This window comes from Lactuca saligna, chromosome 8 (genome assembly GCF_052625555.1).
Source record: "Lactuca saligna cultivar CGN05327 chromosome 8, ASM5262555v1, whole genome shotgun sequence".
NCBI classification, from domain to species: Eukaryota; Viridiplantae; Streptophyta; class Magnoliopsida; order Asterales; family Asteraceae; genus Lactuca; species Lactuca saligna.
Window position 1 is genome coordinate 65997146 of NC_136424.1, and position 19828 is coordinate 66016973.

The window sequence follows — 19828 nt, forward strand, 5'->3', positions numbered from 1 at the left end:
CCTGAAAACATTAACAGTTGTGTAAGCACAAAGTTTAATGAGTTTTCCCCAAAATATTTGATACAGCAAACATATTATCATGCAGAACGGGCTCACACTCATCAGATTCGAATACCTTTGACCAATCAATCATCAGACTGGAATGCAAACATGCAACATGTCTAATTAATCATCGGACCGGAATACCCAGGGTTTGTCGGCATGACGCCTTAACCCAACCGCTCTTTTCGAGCCTCCGTGCTTACGACTTACAGCCGGCTCGCACCAAGTATCTTGGCCTACAACATATCAGTAGGACTACCTCAACTTATCCTACTACCATATGGTTATCCCATGTAAGATGTCGTGAGAAAAACCTAAAAAAATCATTCAAAGTACTGAATGAATACAAAAACAAAAAATGACTTATTTTGCAACAAAAAAATATTAAGGACTAAATGTGTACAAAAACATTAAGGACTAAATACGTACAAAGTGAGATATATATTACCATATTAAATCATTTTTACCGGCTAACCTGAAGTAGTCGGTCATAAAGATCAAATGTGTACAGTTTAACAAATTGAAAGGGTAAATGTGAACAAAAAAAAACCAGTGACTAAATGTGTACAAATTAAAAAAATATATTACCTTTTTAATTATTATCCATTTTTAGATGGGCTTCTATGGAAAGAGAGAAAATAAAGAAAGAAAAAGATGTTGGTCCATTATATATTTAATAATAATAAAATATTAAAAAAGATTGAAAATAAATTACAAAAAAAAATATTAAAATATTAAAATAGTCTTTCTAGTTTTGAACCAAATCGTGTGGTTTTGAACCAAATAAAATACACAAGTAAATTACAAAAAAAAAAAAAAAAAAACCAAATCTACAAATTGTGTAACTTTTTTCTTTTTTTTTTAATTTTATATACAATATATATATTTTTTTATTTAAAGTTTTGGCCAACTTTCCATTTTATTTTTTCACGTTCTATTTTCTAATGATCATTTCAAAATTTGAATTTTTGTGACGGGAGCGCATGGCAAAATGGTCATTTCAAAAGTCGTAGGGACCCGATTTCTCCGATAGATAAAGGAGATCGCGATAACAGAAACCCCTACTCACCAGTAAGACAGAAGAAAATTGACGAGCGAGAATCGGAGATTACATCCTGTCAATTCACATTCAATCGACACTATGGTAAGCATACTTTCTTTATCTTCCCCCTATTTTTCGTCAGTCGTTCTCCGTTTCAGTGTTGCTTATCGAGATTTCGTTTTGCATCATGCGAAGCTTACCAGTATAATATAGGTTAGGGCTTGATGGAGTCGGAAGGTTTTCTCCGATTTGAGATTCTGTAAACCATGAACCCATTGATATGAATTCCAAACATATCGTGGAAGAAATCGTGAAGTTTATTAACTTCACGTGTTCCTGCTGTATGAACATCTGATTGTAGAGCGGAGATATAGAAGCTGTCCATCTCTGGAAATTAGTATTTGTGAGTTTGGAATGCGAGATCCTGCATGTGGATCTTTAGATCCTTTAGGTCAAAGTTTGAACCGATTTAACTCCGTCTGTGATTCCAAGCCATGTATTTGGAGCTCCCGAATACTCCATAAGAGGCGATTTAATATGCGATGTTTTAGCCTTACAGAGGGAAAAAAAAACTTTGGTTAAGACCACATTTTTGGTATGCTTGATACCCAACCCTTCGAAAAGGAAACTTTTGATTTCTCATGTCAATGACTTAAACTTTCAAATTCGTATGAACTTGTGTACTTTTTTTGTCCCCACCCATGGTACTTAAGTAACTTAGAAAGTTAGAACGCCCGTGAAGAAAATCCAGTGACAAATTATATCAGATTTTCTTTTTATTAGTTTTAAACTTTGTGTTGATTTCAAATTGCATGTATGTGCTTTTATCTCTGTAATAGATCATGTCTCTCATAGTTTCAGTTTTAATCTATTGAATTGTTTTTGTTGGCAGGATGGGCAAGATTCAGGAGATACTAAGCAGAGCACTGCAGACATGACACAATTTGTAAGTCTGTTGAATCTATTGCTTCTACTATACTTTATATGCTTATGTTTTCAATGCCATATTCATCTGCAATTAGCAATTAAATGCCTGTGCTTACACTCTGGCTTGTTTATTTGATATATCCTTTTACTCTGGGTCTACTTTTTGTATATCTTTCTCGAGCATGATGTTCTTTAATGTTTGTAGAAGTTAGCTATCATCAAAGACTGATTTTGCTATAAAGCATTACAAAATTTGAATCTAGAGTTGCATTGTGCACAAGTGTCCTGTTTTTTTAAATACCCCTTCTTGTCTTCTTATTCTTATAGTCTGTTTGCTTTCAAAAAATATATTGCTCTAAGAAATTGTCACGTCTTAGAATAATAGATAAAGAAAAAACTTATGTTATCGAAAGAAACTATAAGGAAAAGTTAAAAGCAAATGGACTGATTATTTATTTATCATGTGCGTTTTTACAGGTTCAAACCCTTCTTCAGCAGATGGTAAGATACTAAGATATCTCCGTTTTTATTTTTGTGTTTGGGATAACTTATCAGAAATATTGTCTGTGTTACAGCAAAGCAGATTCCAGACCATGTCCGACTCAATTGTTACAAAGAATATCCTTTTTTTTTTGCTTAAAATGAAGTAATATCATAAAAACTAGAAATGAATATTTTTATTGATGATGTGAAAAATTTCCTTAATGAGATGAGAATGTACTTGATGAGATGGGAGAACGTATTAATGAGCTGGAACAGAGCATCAACGACCTTAGAACAGAGATGGGGGCAGAAGGAGGTGGCTCTCCCTCACCATCACCATTGTCTACATCTAAGAAGCCTGATGCTAAACCAGAAGAACCTTCTTCTGCTGAATAAGTCAATCAAGACACTTAATCTTTATGTTTGGATCTAATATCTGTATTTGTTTGATGATATTTTACTGATTTTATCTCAACTGGTTCTTATGCTTTTTTCTACTTAACAATTATGCTTTTGGAAAAAGAAGAGTTTCATCTTTAACGCATTCATCAAGATGCATATTGGATTAATGGATTATTATTGGTTGTGTTTGTTACAACTTCTCTCACTCACTCAACTTGTCTAGGGATCTTTTCTATGATTTATGTCAAAACCGACTTCATATTTTACACTGTTTTAACTTTTTGGTTAAAAAAAGGTGTAGATAAATATTAATATTGTAATTTTTAATGATATCAATAGTCTCTGAGAAATTGAATTCATGACAAGGTAACGTAGTATTAAGGGAGGGATCATGTGGAGGAGACATTTTATGTGGAGTAGGAAGGCTTTAACAGGTGTCGGTGACATTTTGTTTTTGGAAAGAATTGGGTTTGCATTGTATTGTAGATTCAAAATAACCGACAAGGGATTCTTGCTTCGTCTATTTATTTATTTTTCTTTTTATCGTATCCTTTTTGCATGCCTAGTGTCTGGAATTTTATAAGCTTTTAAATAAGTGTTGATTGGACATATTTTGTTGGATATGAGTTGTATATGAATTATTAAAAATCTTTAAGCGACTACACTTCTAACATCCGTACTTTTATGCGTGCCTATTCATTTTGGTCAAATAAAGTACGTTCTAAATACGATTAATATTCAGAAAATAATTAAAGTAGTCCTTTTCCTCAATTTTTTTGGGCAGATAGTTAAGTAAATGAAAAGATGACCGTAATAGTCATAATCTTCGTAAGCCAAAATGAAAACTAACCATAATACATGTTGCCTGCGATTTTTTTTTTTTTTTTTTTTTTTTTTTTTTTTTTTTCAAAACGTCACCGTATTGAAAATGTTGACTGTGATAATCATGTGGACTACGAAGATCCTAAAGGCCCAAGGCGCTGTTCAGTTCTAAGTATATAAAAACCATTTGTTTTCTTAACACAACATTTTCGCAAGTACTTATAAATTCTCTCAGAAAACAATGGTTGGAAATGACGAGGATCTTCATCAATCGGTTAGTTATTTATTATAATGTACGCTTTTTTATGTTTATAGCCCGAAAATTAGAACCTATAACATTTGTGTAACACCCCTCGCTAGGGTGTGGCTAAAAACACTTTAAGAAACATTTTTGTTTAAATTCAAATAGTTCATAGTAAAGTTTGTAGAAATACAACTTCCCCAAAATACTAACTTTTTATCAAGTTTTAAACTAGCGATGTTAACAATAAACCTATCAAAAACATTTGTTTAAGCTCACCACACAAGTTGTGGTCTTCTCAAAGTACAAGCTAAGGTCTTTGACTCCTTGACTCTCTCTTCAACCTTGAGCATTTACCAAAATAAGTTAGGCAATGAATTTGCCTAGTGAGAATACTCGCGGTGGATTCATTTGAAGTAAGAAGATAACAATCTAACTTAGTCGAATCGGCCTCCTAAAAACCATTTAAAAATCATTTCCAAAAGATGTAAGAGTTTTATGATCGAAACCTTATCAAACCCAAAGTTTAATAAAACAATTTCAAAAGAAGTTGAGATTTAATAACCCAAATTAAGTTTACGGGTTTATGACCCATAAACCAACTTTTAAAACAACCACCAGCCTTAAACTAACATTAGTTAGTTAAGTAAAAATCAAAGATCAACTTTAGTTCTAAACAAGATAAATAAATAACAACATTAATAGTATGCAATCTGTAACTATCTCAATACCCAAGTTCCCCTAAAGAAGTCCAATATCATTGATTGAGGGTTAAACACTTGAGTGTGAAGGAGCGTATTCTAAACACAACTAATCGAGAGAGGATGTAAGAAGGAGTGCATTCCAAACAAACATCTCCTAATTCTTCATTATAGGCTAGGTATTCATGAATCATCACATGAACACCACAGAACGGGTATATAGCCCACTTGTGCATAGTGAAGATTATCTAGAAATCACTCATTGTCATCATACATCATATAACCAATCTCGTATGGATATAATGGATTTACAAGGGCATCCATCCTATAATGTATGCACACGTTTTATTCCTGTTGTGATATGTTGGAGATGGTAGTGCTGAGTTTGTCGGTGGGTTTAGTGTAAATGTCCTCTCCTGATATCACAGTACAAAAATGGAAAGTAGATCGTTAGTCGACGTTCGTGAGGGATTCCCGGGATGAAGCTCCGACGATCTAGTTAGTGTTTGTTCTTCGAAAAGAGAAAGAATATTCAATCGAAAGAGAGTCCTCCTCTTCACGAGGAAGAAGGATCATTTTATACCTGGTTACAAAGGCATGTGGTCCTCAACGAATTCTGTTGGACATTCCTTCGTGGGACATGATGTGACGGACTCCTACTGGAAGATCCTTCGTCACGTCCTTTTTGTACCCTCTCCTCATTGGCTAGAGGAGGATCTTTCAGTTATTACGAAGATCGTGGCTATCGTTTGAAGAGCACGTGGGACGCTCTGAATGGTACCACGCTCGCCGGGATGTCATCCCATGGTGAGGAGATTATGATGCCGATCTGCACCATAACTATCACGCCTATGTCTTTCGCGTTGGCGAAGGCCCGACCTTGGCTTTGGACTTGGTCCGACTGAGTTGAGCTCAGGCTAAGCTCGGTACTAGTTTTGACTTCTCTTTTTAACTTCCCTCTGAGGGATATGTTAACAAGTCCCTTAGGCTTGTAGGCATTTGCGTTATCCTAATAGCATCGACGTTCGAGCTTATTTCTCAACACATGTATGCCTGAGATTATTTTTAACTTGGAACGGGTTTTTGACAATGCCGTCATCGTACGCCAGGACTGAGAAAAAGGGGAGGGTTCGTGCTGCCAGTTCTGTTTCTTTAAAGTTCCCCCTCTTCCACGATCGTTCATCCTTATCGTCTATCTCTGCTTCCTCTACCTCATCTTGGGTATTCTACGAGTTTTCCTTTTCTATCATTCGTTTGCTCTTCGTGGAAGGGGAAAATGCTGGTTCTAGCGGGCCTGTATTGCCTTCCCGACCGGCCGTTGGATTCGTTTATGTTGGATTAGGTGTTTAAGCCCATAACTATATTTGGTATGTACTTGATTTGATTACGAACATGGTCCTTTTGGGTTATCTTCACTCATGCAACTTGATAGGATGACAAATGGAGAGAGAATAGAATTTATTATGTTAATAATAAATTGTTACTCAGAATGATTTTATTAATATATTATTTGGAAATCATATTATTAATTAGTAATTGATCAGAAATTAATTTGATATTAATTTTGGGATTAAATTAACTGATTAATAATGGAGGGACTGATTATGTAAATCAGGAATAGTTGTAGTTTGGGCTAATGGACCTTATTGATAAGAGGTGGATGAAAATCTATGGAAAGCCCTTAGAATTTTCGTCCAAGGGCTTTTCATATGGGGGTCTATGGACTGCTTAAGGCCTAAGCAAGGAAATTAGGGTTTCCATCTTAAAACCCTAATAGACCCAACTATAAATATACCCTTATACATGAGGAATTCGGTTCAACGCTTCTTGGAGTTGCCCTAGCCGAATTCCACCTATCTCCCAAGTCATACTCCTTGGGTATCCACTCAACTATAAATATACCCTTATACGAAGCTGGTCTATAAGGTGTGTTTAAGGAAGCGTTCTGTAAAATGACCGCCATTGGGTATCCACTCTTAGCCACCGCACCCTTGACTAGTGGAGGGTCGTTAGCCGAACGGGTAGGATAGGACACAACCTTCCACTATAAGTATAATGAAATACTAAGTAACTAAACACTTTTATAACCCAAAATCTTAGTTACTTTAAGAAACATGTGAATTTGGTGCTAATTCATGAAATTGCACATTGCACCTTGTTGGGCGTTAGTAGAGCATGTGTGGCTAACCGACACACTAATATGGGACCAATGAATGATGAAAATGGGTAGCTAGTAGATTATCATAGATCAATGGAGCGTGTGTGGTTAACCAGCACATTGATTAGGTGATAAACATATTCGAGAGTACCAAGCTAATTTGCATGGTTATTCACACATTGTTTGTGATCCTCGGTATCCCAATCACAAACTTGAAGGGCATAATCGAGATTAAACATGTCATTGAAAAGTTCAATGAATCTAAACAGATCTAGGAATTTCAATTCATTTAAAACCTAATATTCATTTTCGTTTTTCATGGTGAGAATTGGTAAATCGTTATTTACCTACCTTCAAATATTTTGCAATTAAATTACAACACCCCTCTTCCGAATTGTAGAATATTGTGTTGGGTCCTAGCCTTAATATTTCATTTGGATGTTATATTAAGGAATTAATCGATTAAATTAAATTTCTCCCTTTTGTAGATGTCAAATTCTAACAACTATGGTCTTACCGAATCCTTTGGAAAAAGCATTCCACATGAATATGATGTTCCACAATTGGATCATGGAAACGAAAATCGTTCCTCACTTCCTCCACCTTCTCTAATTATTCTCCCTGACCACATGTTCGAAGAATTGAAAATTATAAGGTCAATCAAGCCCTATTGGCAAACAAACATGTAGATGGAAAGTCTATGTATGCATACGTCTTGGAGATAAAGTCACACATTGATAGATTGGGAATGTTAGGTATTGTTTTCCCGAGGAAGATGGCTGTTGAATTGGTTCTTTAATCACTTCCTGAATCATATAGTGAGTTTATCAAAGATTACTATATGATGGACCACGATGTGACCCTCATTGATCTTACCTATTTGCTTATTGCTGCTGAATCAACAATGATTAGGCGCACTGGTAAAGCAAATTTTACTGGTAGATCAACCTCCCAAACTTCCATGGACATTGACAATGGCAACATTGAAATTCCAGAAAAGTCTTCTCTTCCCAATGGAAAGGGATCGGCCAAGGTCAAACCATTTGACCGAATGGTAAAGAGAAAGGCAGAATCTGAGATTGTCTCATGTGCTGTTCTAAAAGAGTCCATTTGTTTCTACTGCCAATAGAAGGGGCATTGGATGCGAAGCTGCCATATTGCCTGAAAGATCGCAAGGATTGAAAAGTCAAAATGTATAACTCCGTTTCAGGTAAGTCTACTATCTAACTCTATTAAGTTCCTATTTATAGACTATTAATACATGATGTGATAAGATTACATTTTAATGTTTTGTAGGATCAAAGAAAAAGAAAGGAAGCTTAAAAGAAGAGTGAGTTGGGTCTGATCGTGAAGAAATGGATTTCGATCACATGGTTCGATGATCGGATTTTTGAGCTGCTACTTAGGAGTTATGATAGATTGCTTAGGAATATTTAGTAACATAGTTTTCATTTGTAACTGCATTGTAAGGACAAGTTTTTCCGCATTTTTATAAATAAAATAAAATTTGATTTTGTCTTATTTTATTTCCTTTCAATGGCATCTGTGAAAATTGATGTTTATATGTTTCTATTATTAGCAATATTGAAAAATGGATGTGATTCTTAGTTATGTTATTTGTGGTAGTGTCAAGAATTTACCAAATAAGAAATGATTCTTATCACCTAAGTTTCAATTGGACAGAAACTTGGAATCATGCGACTTGTATTGTGTGAAGAATGAGAACCTTTATATTTGGAAATTAAGACTAATTTCTTGTTTACATAAGTATGTGATTCAAGTGAAGGACTAGGAGATCTAGTACACATTGGTGTGGATTGGACAAGTCCACCATAAAGAACAATAAGATTATTCATCATAATTTACTAAAAGTCTAGTAAATATGGTTATACTTACAGGATTAAGTGTAATTTTGAATCATTGGAAAAGTTTCAATGAATAGCAGAACGAATAAGAAGAGTCAATTAGGCAGAAAGATAAAAGTTTCTCCAATCTGAAAGGAAGGGAGACTACTTGAGTATCATGTTTTATGATTATCCTAATGATTATGAGACCATATCATAATTGATCCTCTAAGGACACCTTAGTACATTGTGTTGGGTTTTGAGCATAACACCATTCCTATGGTGTACATGCAACCCTAATTGCTTTGGATCTAGGTTTTTCTAATTTGAACAAACAATTATGAATACCAAAGCAATAAACCTATGACTAGCATACATATATTGAAAATCACATATGATTAGGGTTATAGTCTTTACCTCTCTTGTTATGTAGCAATAACAAGTTTAATCCTTCTTGATCTTAACTTCTGAAAGCCTAGTGCCCCAAGTGTTGCACCTCTAATGGAGTCACAAACACCCAATGCAACATGGCGACTTAGGAGAGAAGAATAACTTGGTTAAGGTAACTCAAAGAAGCATAGAACCGAATTCTCTTATGTAAGGGTCTGTTTATAGTTGAGGCTATTAGGGTTTTAAGGTGAAAACCCTAATTTCCTTGCTTAGGCCTTAAGCAATCCATGGAACCGTTCTAGAAGCCCCTTGGACGAAGTCCTTATGGGATTCCCATAGATTTCATCCAAACTCTTCTATTAGGAGTCCATAGCCGAACTAGCAACTAACAGTTAATTGAAATATCAGTCTCCTTAATTTAATCAGTCTCTTTTGATCACAAAATTAATTCAAAATTAATTTCTGATTAATACTAATTAAATAATATGATTTCTAAATAATATAGTAATCTTGTAATATATTAATAAAACCTTTTTTAGTACCAATTTATTATTCATATAATAAATTCTACTCCCCCTCCTCTTGTCATCCTATCAAGTTGCATGAGTGAAGGCAACCCAAAAGTATCATGCTCATAATCAAATCAAGTACATACCAAAAATAGTTATGGGCTTAGACACCTAATCCAACAGTCTCCCATTTGGATAAGTCTAATAACTATTATTTCAAGTATGAATTTAGAATTTGATTAGCAATCATAGCTTTCAAAAGCCGATGTCGAACTCTGATCTTATCAACAATGCGTCCTTTAGATAAGGGATCATATATTCATCCATTCTAGATATCGTATGAACTGAGACATGGATTATAATCATTCTCTCTGTTTATGTATTGTTTCCCGATTTCCAATTTATGACGACTGACAACAGACTACAATTGAACACATCAACTTAGTCCAGACTTGGCCAAACACTTAGGGTGTTATCACTAAATCATCGGGGGGGGGGGGGGGGGGCACATATATTGGTTTTATCCAACTTTGGGTAAAAGTAACGGATAAACGTCGACTCATATTCTTTCACTATTTACTCATCAAACCACACACAACAATACGTTTTATAACATCAGGTTACTGATGCGTTTACACATTATCAATGTGCAACCGACTTGCAAACAACAACTCATATCTCTCTGTTTCAAGAATATAAGATATTATCGTCTCACAATCACTCGTGATAAAATCCATGAAGTGATCCACGTGAGCGTGGGTTTAAACCAATACTCAAATCCTTATTTCAGGAGTACTCATGAATACTGCAACAGACTTTTGCTATGTTTAAACGTTTTAGACAATCTATATTCGGATTCATGACAGTCTTACCTCATTACCTACTTCCAAAGTACGATTGACTGTGGATGTTTGAATAACCTATTTATTCAGGAAGTCAAAACATGCGAAGTGAAACATAAGAACAATCGAATCCAATATGGTCTCAACACTTTAAGTATAAATAAAACTCCTTTTATTTAATCACCATATTGATTACACATTATTCATTGTATAATGTTTCGGGTAATCGACTTAATACTTGAATTGAAGCAATAGTCATCCCATGCTCCAAGCATGGACACGATGTTTACCTATAGTCCTTACTTTGTGAAATAGATCAATTAAACACATTTCCAATGATGCCCATTTCACAATTCTCAATCCTTATCACATGTGTAAGAATACCAAATTCTTGTTATGTGATAGATTCTAACATTTTACGAAATGATCCTTTTGTAATGACATTGCACCAAAGTCACAAAGACTTTGCCAATGATATTACAAAGTGCTCTATTAAATATTGTTACAAGACAGCTCCATAGACATGAAGTCTCAAATTCAAAGTACATTCCTTTGAACATTCTTCTTGCCTAAAAGTTTCTAACCTACACATAGATTTTTAATATCCAACTCCCATTATGGAAACATTTCCATATTTTCCGTATGACAACACATTCTAAATAGAATCCTATCTATTCATAATAATGTCAATATGGTCAATCCATTACTATACTTCCAACTGCCCATAAGTGACCAATCCTTGGCGAACCTTAGTTGTACTTGACAATTGTTTAACTTACTTTAGTCATATCCGATTCTTGTCCTTTTCCCTCTTAACGCCCTAGGAATTTGGAATAGACAGAACGGTCGAATATTACATCATATGTAATCGATCCTATACCCGAAGCATATGGGATACGATACATAATGTCTTACATAAAGACATGATACTTTACCATTCTCCTGTTATAATATTTCCATATATAGAATTTCCTTACGTTGAACCTTTTCAACATAACATTCATATATGTCCTTTGACTAAACTTGATTAACATTTCTTAATCTAAGCTTTTAGATTTAAAAATGAAGTATAAATTTCTCCCCTTTAATATAGCAAAATAACTTTTCAACCTCTGCAACTTTGCAAATTGAAACTTTTGTTTTCTATAATTAATATTGCTAACTTGCAATATAATAATCATGTTCCCACTTAACATGATAATTTTATGTTTACCAACATAACATTTATGCTCCCACTAGCTTTGACATGTAATCAAAAATCAGCTGGACTTCTAGAAATCAATATTTATTGACTTTCATTACCAAGGTTCATATTTCTGATACGTAATGCTTTGATAAAACTTTATCTAAGCTCATACACCTTTTATTAGAAAGCTCATATGTGTGTCTAAACTATTTCAGAACTTATATCAATAAGTCCCAAATGTTCAGACTAATTGCCAAATCTCACAATTCGAACTATGAAGAGGGATGTCGTAATCATAATTGAATTTGAGAATGAAAATATCACAACTGCTAAGCCTCGATTTTGGAACAAGGTATGATTCAAATTTTGATTTAACCATTTCAATAATTGTCGATTCCTCTTCTTATCCATACAAATGCACTAAGGTGTCCTTAGAGGATCAATCGTGACACGATTTCATAATCACTAAGTTAATCATAAAACATGATACTTAAGTATTCTCCCTTCTTTTTAGATTGGAGAAACTTTTATCTTTTTGCCTAATTGATTATTCATATTCGTTCTGTTTTACATTGAACCTTTTTCAATGATTCAGAATTACACTTATTCTTGTAAGCATAACCATATTTACTAAACTTTTAGCAAATCATGATGAATATTCTTATCGTTCTTTGTGGTGGACTTGATCTAGTGCACACCAATGCGTACTAGATCCTTTAGTCCTTCACTTGACTCACATACTTATGTGAACAATGAATTAGTCTTAATTTCCTAAATACGAAGGTTCTCATTCATCATATAATACCAATTGCATGATTCCAAGTTTCTGTCCAATTGAAGCTTGGGTGATGAGAATCATTCCTTATTTGGTAAATTTTCGACACCACCACAAATAACATAATTAGGAATCATATTCATTTTCAATATTGCTAACAATAGAATCATACAAACATCATTTTTCACAAAAGTTATTGCAAGGATATATTACAACGCAATTACAAATGAAAACAATGTTACTAAATATTCCTAAGCAATTTATCATAACTCCTATGTAGCAGCTCAAAAATCCAATCATCGAACCATGCGATCGAAATCCATCTCTTCGCGATCAGACTCATCATACTTTTCCTTCAAGCTTCCTTTCTTTTCTTCGATCCTACAAAACATCAAAATGCAATTTTATCACATCATGTATTAAGAATCTACAAATAGGAACTTAATAGAGTTAGATAATGGATTTTACCTAAAGTAGAGTTATACATCTTGACTCTCCCATCCGTGCGATCTTTCATGTAAATATGACAGCTTCGCATACAATGCCCCTTCTATTGGCAGTAGAAACAAATGGACTCTTTTGGAACAACACACGAGACAATCTTAGATTCTGCCTTTCTCTTTACCATTCGGTTAAATTGTTTGACCTTGGCTGATCCCTTTCCATTGAGAAGAGAATACTTTTCTGGACTTCCAATGTTGCCATCTTCAATATCCATGGAGGTTTGGGAGGTTGACCTACCAGTCAAATTTGCTTTACCAGTGCGCCAAATGATTACTGATTTAGCAGCAATAAGCAAATAGGTAAGATCAATGAGGGTTACGTCATGGTCCATCATATAGTAATCTTTAATGAACGCACCATATGATTCGGGAAGTGATTGAAGAACCAAGTCAACAACCAGCTTCCTTGAGACATCGATGCCCAACATTCCATCCTGTCAATATGTAACTTCATCTCCAAGACGTGAGCACATATAGACTTTCCATCTTCGTGTTTGCTTGTCAATAGGGCTTGAGTAACCTTGAACTTTTCAAGTCTTCAAACACATGGGTCAGGGAGAGCTATTCGAGGAGGTGGAGGAAGTGAATCATGATATCCATTTCCACGATCCAGTCGTGGAACATCATCTTCATGAGGAAAGCTTTTTCCAAAGGATTCGGGAAGACCATAGTTGTTAGATTTTGACATCTACAAAAAGGAGAAATTCAAGTTAGTTGATTTAAGTCCTTAATATAACATCCAAATGAAATATTAAGGCTAGGACCCAACACAATATTCTAAAATTCGGAAGAGGGATGTCGTATTCCAATTGCAGAATATTTGAAGTTACGTAAATGGCGATTTACCAATTTCCACAATGAAAAACGAAATCGAATATTAGGTTTTAAATGAATTGAAATTTAGATCTTTTGAGATTCATTGAATTTTTCAATGACATCTTTAATCTCGATTATACCCTTCAAGTTTGTGACTGGGATACCGAGGATCACAAACAAGGTGTGAATAACCATGCAAATTAGCTTGGTACTCTCGAAGACGTTTATCACATAATCAATGTGACGGTTAACCACACACGCTCCATTGATATATGATAATCTACGAGCTACCCATTGTTATCCTTCATAAGTCCCATATTAGTGTGCCGGTTAACCACACATGCTCCATTAACGACCAACATTGTGCAATGTGTAATTTATAAAAGTGTTTAGTTACTTTATATTTCATTATACTTATAGTTGAAGGTTGTGTCCTATCCTACCCGTTCGGCTAACGACCCTCCACTAGTCAAGGGTGCGGTGGCTAAGAAGGGATACCCAATAGCGGTCATTTTACAGGATGCTTCCTTAAACACACCTTATAGATCAGCTTCGTGAATGAGGTCTACTAACGGTAAGACTGACCTTTTATTTATACATATATAATATATTAGACTTTTAATTTTATATAGTATAAGGGTAGGGATGTTAAAAACCCCCGTGGAACCCCGTTTCCGTGGGACCCCGATACCGTACAGGACTAAATTTAAAAAAAAACAGGAGCGGGAGAGGGGGCGGGAGCAGAATTAAACCCCGTTTATTATTAGGACCGAGGTCGGGAGTCGGTATTTCTGTCCCATACTCCCGCAGGGGCCCCGATTGTACGTTTATGTAAAAATATATATATTTAATATAAAATACATATACAAAATATAATTTCTAATTTTTGGTTTAGTGTAGGTTTCACTTTCCCGTTTCCAATTAATAGATGTTGAAGATGTAGCGAAATGATCATATATTTTTGGACATGTAAGTATTTTATATTTGTAATGTTGGATTTGTCGTATTTTATATTTATAAGATTGTTGGAATTGTTGTTTTGTAATGTTGGATTTTTAATTTTTTTTAGTTTCTAAAAGATTAGGTTTTAAGCTTTTAAAGTTATTAAAAATAGTTTTTTAGCCTAAAACAAAAATTTTTTTTAGCAAAAAAAGTCGAATTTTAAACCAATAAACCGGGGAAATGGGGGCGGGACCGGGGGCTATGTAAACAGGGGATCTGGGAGCGGGACCGGGGGCGGGGCCAATAACTGATTTCGGTGGCGGGGGCAGCTATTTGCGCTCCCATTTGGTCCCGTTGACATCCCTATATAAGGGTGTATTTTATACATTTAAAATACTAAGTGGTTTAAGTGATTCATAAATTAGACTTTTTTAATTTAATTAAAATTAAACCATATTATTATGGATTTATTAATTTTCTTTTTTAATTAAACACTTAATTAATTTAATAAAATCCATAAGGGTGTAATTTGAACTTTTCAAAGGACTAGGGTTTTAGAATTTAATATTTCAAAATTAAGACTTTTTAATTAAATTTTAAATTCCAAAACTTGAGGATAAATTTTGAAACTTTTCAAAATATTAAGGTTTAACTATTTAAATTTTAAAAACTAAAACTTTTAATTTCAAATTTAAACTATAAAATCTAAAGGGTGTAATTTAAAACTTTTTCAAAATTACTCGGTTAAATATTTGAATCAAAATAATCCTATATTATCCATATTTAACCAAATCCACCAATTTTGATAATGATATCCATACCAATCATAAAAAATTGAATATATGCAAGAAAAATGAGTTTTGGTAATTATCCTACTAAAAAACTGGACAAAACTTCGAAAATCCTGCCACCAGATCACTAGACTCGTTGGGTTCACTATGAAACTCGTCGTGTTAATGCAACTCGTCGAGTCCATACATGGACTCGTCGAGTCCATACATGGACTCGTCGAGTAGACCTGTCAGACAGCAAAGATTTCGACTTTTTGATCACTTGGCAGTTCACTTTTGCATCTATTCAATAGAAAAACAACCTAGACTCTGATACCACTGTTGGGTTTTGAGCATAAATATGCAACCCTAATTGCTTTGGATCTAGGTTTTTCTAATTTGAACATATAACTATGAATACCAAAGCAATAACACTATGACTAGCATATATATATATATATATATATATATATATATATATATATATATATATAAGCAATAACACTATGACTAGCATATATATATATATATATATATATATATATATATATATATATATATATTGAAAATCACATATGATTAGGGTTAGAATCTTTACCTCTCTTGTTATGTAGCAATAATAAGTTTAATCCTTCTTGATCTTGACTTCTAAAAGCCTAGTGCCCCCAAGTGTTGCACCTCTAATGGAGTCACAAACACCCAATTCAAAAGGATGACTTAAGAGAGAAGAATAATTCAGTTAAGGTAACTCAAAGAAGCATAGAACCAGATTCTAATGTATAAGGGTCTATTTATAGTTGAGGCTATTAGGGTTTTAAGGTGGAAACCCTAATTTCCTTGCTTAAGCAATCCGTGAAACCCATCTAGAAGGCCCCTTGGACGAAGTCCTTATGGGCTTCCCATAGATTTCATCTAATCTCTTCTATGAGGAGTCCATAGCCCAACTAGCAATTAACAGTTAATTGCAATATCAGTCATCTTAATTTAATCAGTCTCTTTTGATCACCAAATTAATTTCTGATAAATACTAATTAAATAATATGATTTCCAAATAATATATTAATCTTGTAATATATTAGTAAAACCATTTTTATTACCACTTTATTATTCACATAATAAGTTCTACTCTCTCTCCTATTGTTATCTTATCAAGTTGCATGAGTGAAGGCAACCCAAAAGGACCATGCTCATAATCAAATCAAGCACATACCAAAAATAGTTATGGGCTTAGACACCTAATCCAACACATTGACATGGCTAAGAAGAGGAATCAACAATTGTTGAAATGGTTAAATCACAAGGTGAATCATACTTCGTTTTAAAATCGAGTTTTAGAGTCGTACTCTAGGATTGTGCATTGAGTGACACATCTTTAGTAGGTTTATAACACTCATCAAACATGGAGACAAAATGTTTCTTACTCTTGGATATTTGAAATTGGTAAGTTGTGATGTTTTGGATTAGACAAAGATCAACTAAGACCAATTGTGTGAAGTGTTTGTCTTAATAAGAACCCACACTAATTCTTGAATATTTGTTTGTCAATGAATGTTTCTTGACAAAAGAATCTTATATGTCAAGAAGTCAGTGAGAGTTTTAAAGACCTTGAAAAGTTTTAAGAACTAATTGAGAATAAACCTATTGTTAATAACTAGTTAACAACTTGAGGTTTGTAACCTATCGTGTTGACATATTCTTGTTTTTATGCCATTCCAGTTAAGTTAACTATGAATGCGAGTCTTAAGAGTTCTCAATTGGTTGCATAAGGCAAAACACATTGATTGGTGAAAGTATATTGATATGTTTATGTGAGTTGCTCAACTACTTGGAAGACATGGTAGACTATTGTGCTGCCAGATGATAATAAATTAAGATTAAACAAGTTTTGTCCATATGAGTTGTATTTGTCATAAACCTTGTCTTTATGATTATGGTTATAACGAATTCAAATGGATAGGAACACACACCATAAAATCTATGTGACAAAGTTTCTGTCCATTTCATGAAAATGATTGTGAGGAAACGTTTTCACTAGGAAGATTTTAAGGAGATGACGATTGTGTAAATTGCATTTTGAAATTCAATTATGATTACGATATTCCTATTCATAGTTCGAATTGTGAAATTTGACAATTAATCTAAACATTTTGGACTTATTGATATAAGATGTAAAATAGTTTAAATACACATATGAACTTTCTTATAAAGGATGTATGAGATTAGATAAAGTGTTATAGAAGACACGACTTTTTGTCCATTGGACCTTAGTTCAATTTAAAAATTCTTTTAAAAGTATAATGGAAAATCATACCTCAAAGAATGGTATATGAATAAAAAGTCATCATGTATTGTCCTTTGACATTTGTTTTGGATTTGGTAATGACCGAGTCCATCACGGCAGCGACGATACCTTTCTCTTTTACTTGCTTTTGTACTTTTGCTTTTTTTTTTTTTATTTTATATGATTTCAATTTTCTAACTTGCAAAAAAGAAAAAATAATAATAATAGCTTTCAAGAGGATTGCCAAGATATGTCTTCTGTCCAATATTATGCTTTATTTGGTTTACGTAGAAGACCAAAACCAACAAAATTGACTATTATTTAAAGAAAAATTATATCTATTAATATGATAGTATTAATATTTACCGATTTATTGGTTTATTGTATTAATACAGACATTAAATTTAGTGTTGAATCTGATATGTACAACTCAGTTTTGTTTCACATAATAATTAAAGTTTGAGTTTGATATTACCTTAGAGTATTTATCTGAGTATCAATTGTATTCATGAGCACAAGTTTCGTACAAAAAACAATAAAAGTAGGCAAATGAATTTTATAATGGTAAATCTGATAAACTTCTGCTGTGGATGATTTCGAGTTTTCTAAAATCTGTCGTGGATCAGAAACAATAATTCATCCAACTCAAAACAGAGTGTTAGGATTTAGGAGGGAGGAACAGCAACGTACGTATGAATATGATAAAGGCAAAGAATTAAATAAAAAAAGGACCTTAAAGGGCCTCGAATCTCGGTACCTGTTCTTGGTTTTATGAATTTGATTTAATTACTCATTCAAATTTCGAAAAAATATATATAAATGTGTACGCTAATCTCAAAAAGGAATGGATAGCAGACCCTATGTACCTGATTCATCATTGAATCTGCATCCCAATTTTCCAGAAAAGTTCAAAATATTGATTATTATAATAGAAAAGGTATTGGCAAACCACAATATTGTTTATAATCCACTAGTGATGAATGATTAAAACTAGACACCAGTATCATAAATTTGCAAACCAAATGAACACTCGAAACTATAGAATTAAAATGTAAATCTTTTTAATCGGAAGAAATAAACGTGTCCTGAAATAGAAATGAGATTCATCCAACAATCACCATAATCACTTAAATCGTCATCAAGTTATGCTCAAATAAATGATAATCAGAGGAAGAAGAAGAAGAAGAACTTCACACAAAGAAAAGGATTAAAAGGAATCAACGTTGACAACGAGTAATTGTACTGCAACCACGCTGGTAAGGGTTAGCTTGACCACCTGATTGACAGTTATAGTACGACGCACCTCTCTGCGAGCACGGGACATTGTTCCCTTGCAGCGCTCCGTAGCTTATGTAATTAGTCGTCGCTAATATACGCCTAGTGCTTTCGGATTCCATCTCCATTTCTCCAGATCCCAGACACTCGGCTATGGACCCCTTGCATCCTCCTCCTCCTCCCTGCTTGGACATCCAGATAAATTCATCTCCACCGCTAGAGGCAGCAGCCGGCGATATGATGAAAGCAGATAGCATCATGGCGGATATTGCCACCAGGAGAAGAAGAAAATTGGTAGAAATCGCCATCGTTGAATGAAATGAATAATTTGGTGGAAAATAATGGAAATTGTTGTTTTGAAGAAGCAAGACAAAGAGAGCGGGTCGGCAGGCCTTATTTAAATACTTGGCCCTTTTTTTTTTGAAACGGCAAATCTAACCTACTCCTAAACTACACCTTAAATCCACCTATGTCCACGACGGGACTTGAACCCTCAACCTCAAGTAGGGAGAACAACACCGGATACCGCTGGGCTACAAGCCCTTTGGTAGGCCCTTTTCTTGTATTTCTACTCGCATTCCCATTCTCGTCTTAATTTCCTAATATACCCTTGCATTTCGATATTCAGTAATATAGATATAGGATTTAAATTGTACTTGATATTTGTCTATATTGCCCTTCCATCTTCCATTTCAATAATAATAACTCATAATGCTATCCAGTATCATCACAACATATTTACTAGTGAAGTGCATACCACTAGCCACTCGACAACATGTGAAAATCCATGACTACCTCACTCCACAACACAATTACTATGCTTTGGGTGTTGTTTACTGGGGTGCAAACAAGTCAAGTTACTCGTGAGCTATTCGGA

General features: G+C 34.0%; 2 protein-coding genes across 2 annotated transcripts; one reads left to right on the forward strand and one right to left on the reverse strand.

Moving 5' to 3' along the window:
• Positions 1–1048: 1048 nt before the first annotated feature.
• LOC145013010 (uncharacterized) lies at positions 1049–3038 on the forward strand. The gene is made up of 5 exons (XM_078971814.1): positions 1049–1186; positions 1977–2030; positions 2489–2512; positions 2587–2629; positions 2733–3038. Exons 1-5 carry the CDS (start codon positions 1184–1186, stop codon positions 2888–2890), a joined length of 282 nt encoding a protein of 93 aa, XP_078827940.1. The 5' UTR covers positions 1049–1183; the 3' UTR covers positions 2891–3038.
• Positions 3039–18699: 15661 nt separating this feature from the next.
• Positions 18700–19331, reverse strand: RALF1 (rapid alkalinization factor 1). Its single transcript, XM_078966660.1, has one exon. The coding sequence runs from the start codon at positions 19257–19259 to the stop codon at positions 18894–18896; it is 366 nt and encodes a 121-aa protein (XP_078822786.1). The 5' UTR covers positions 19260–19331; the 3' UTR covers positions 18700–18893.
• Between the last annotated feature and the right edge of the window lie 497 nt (positions 19332–19828).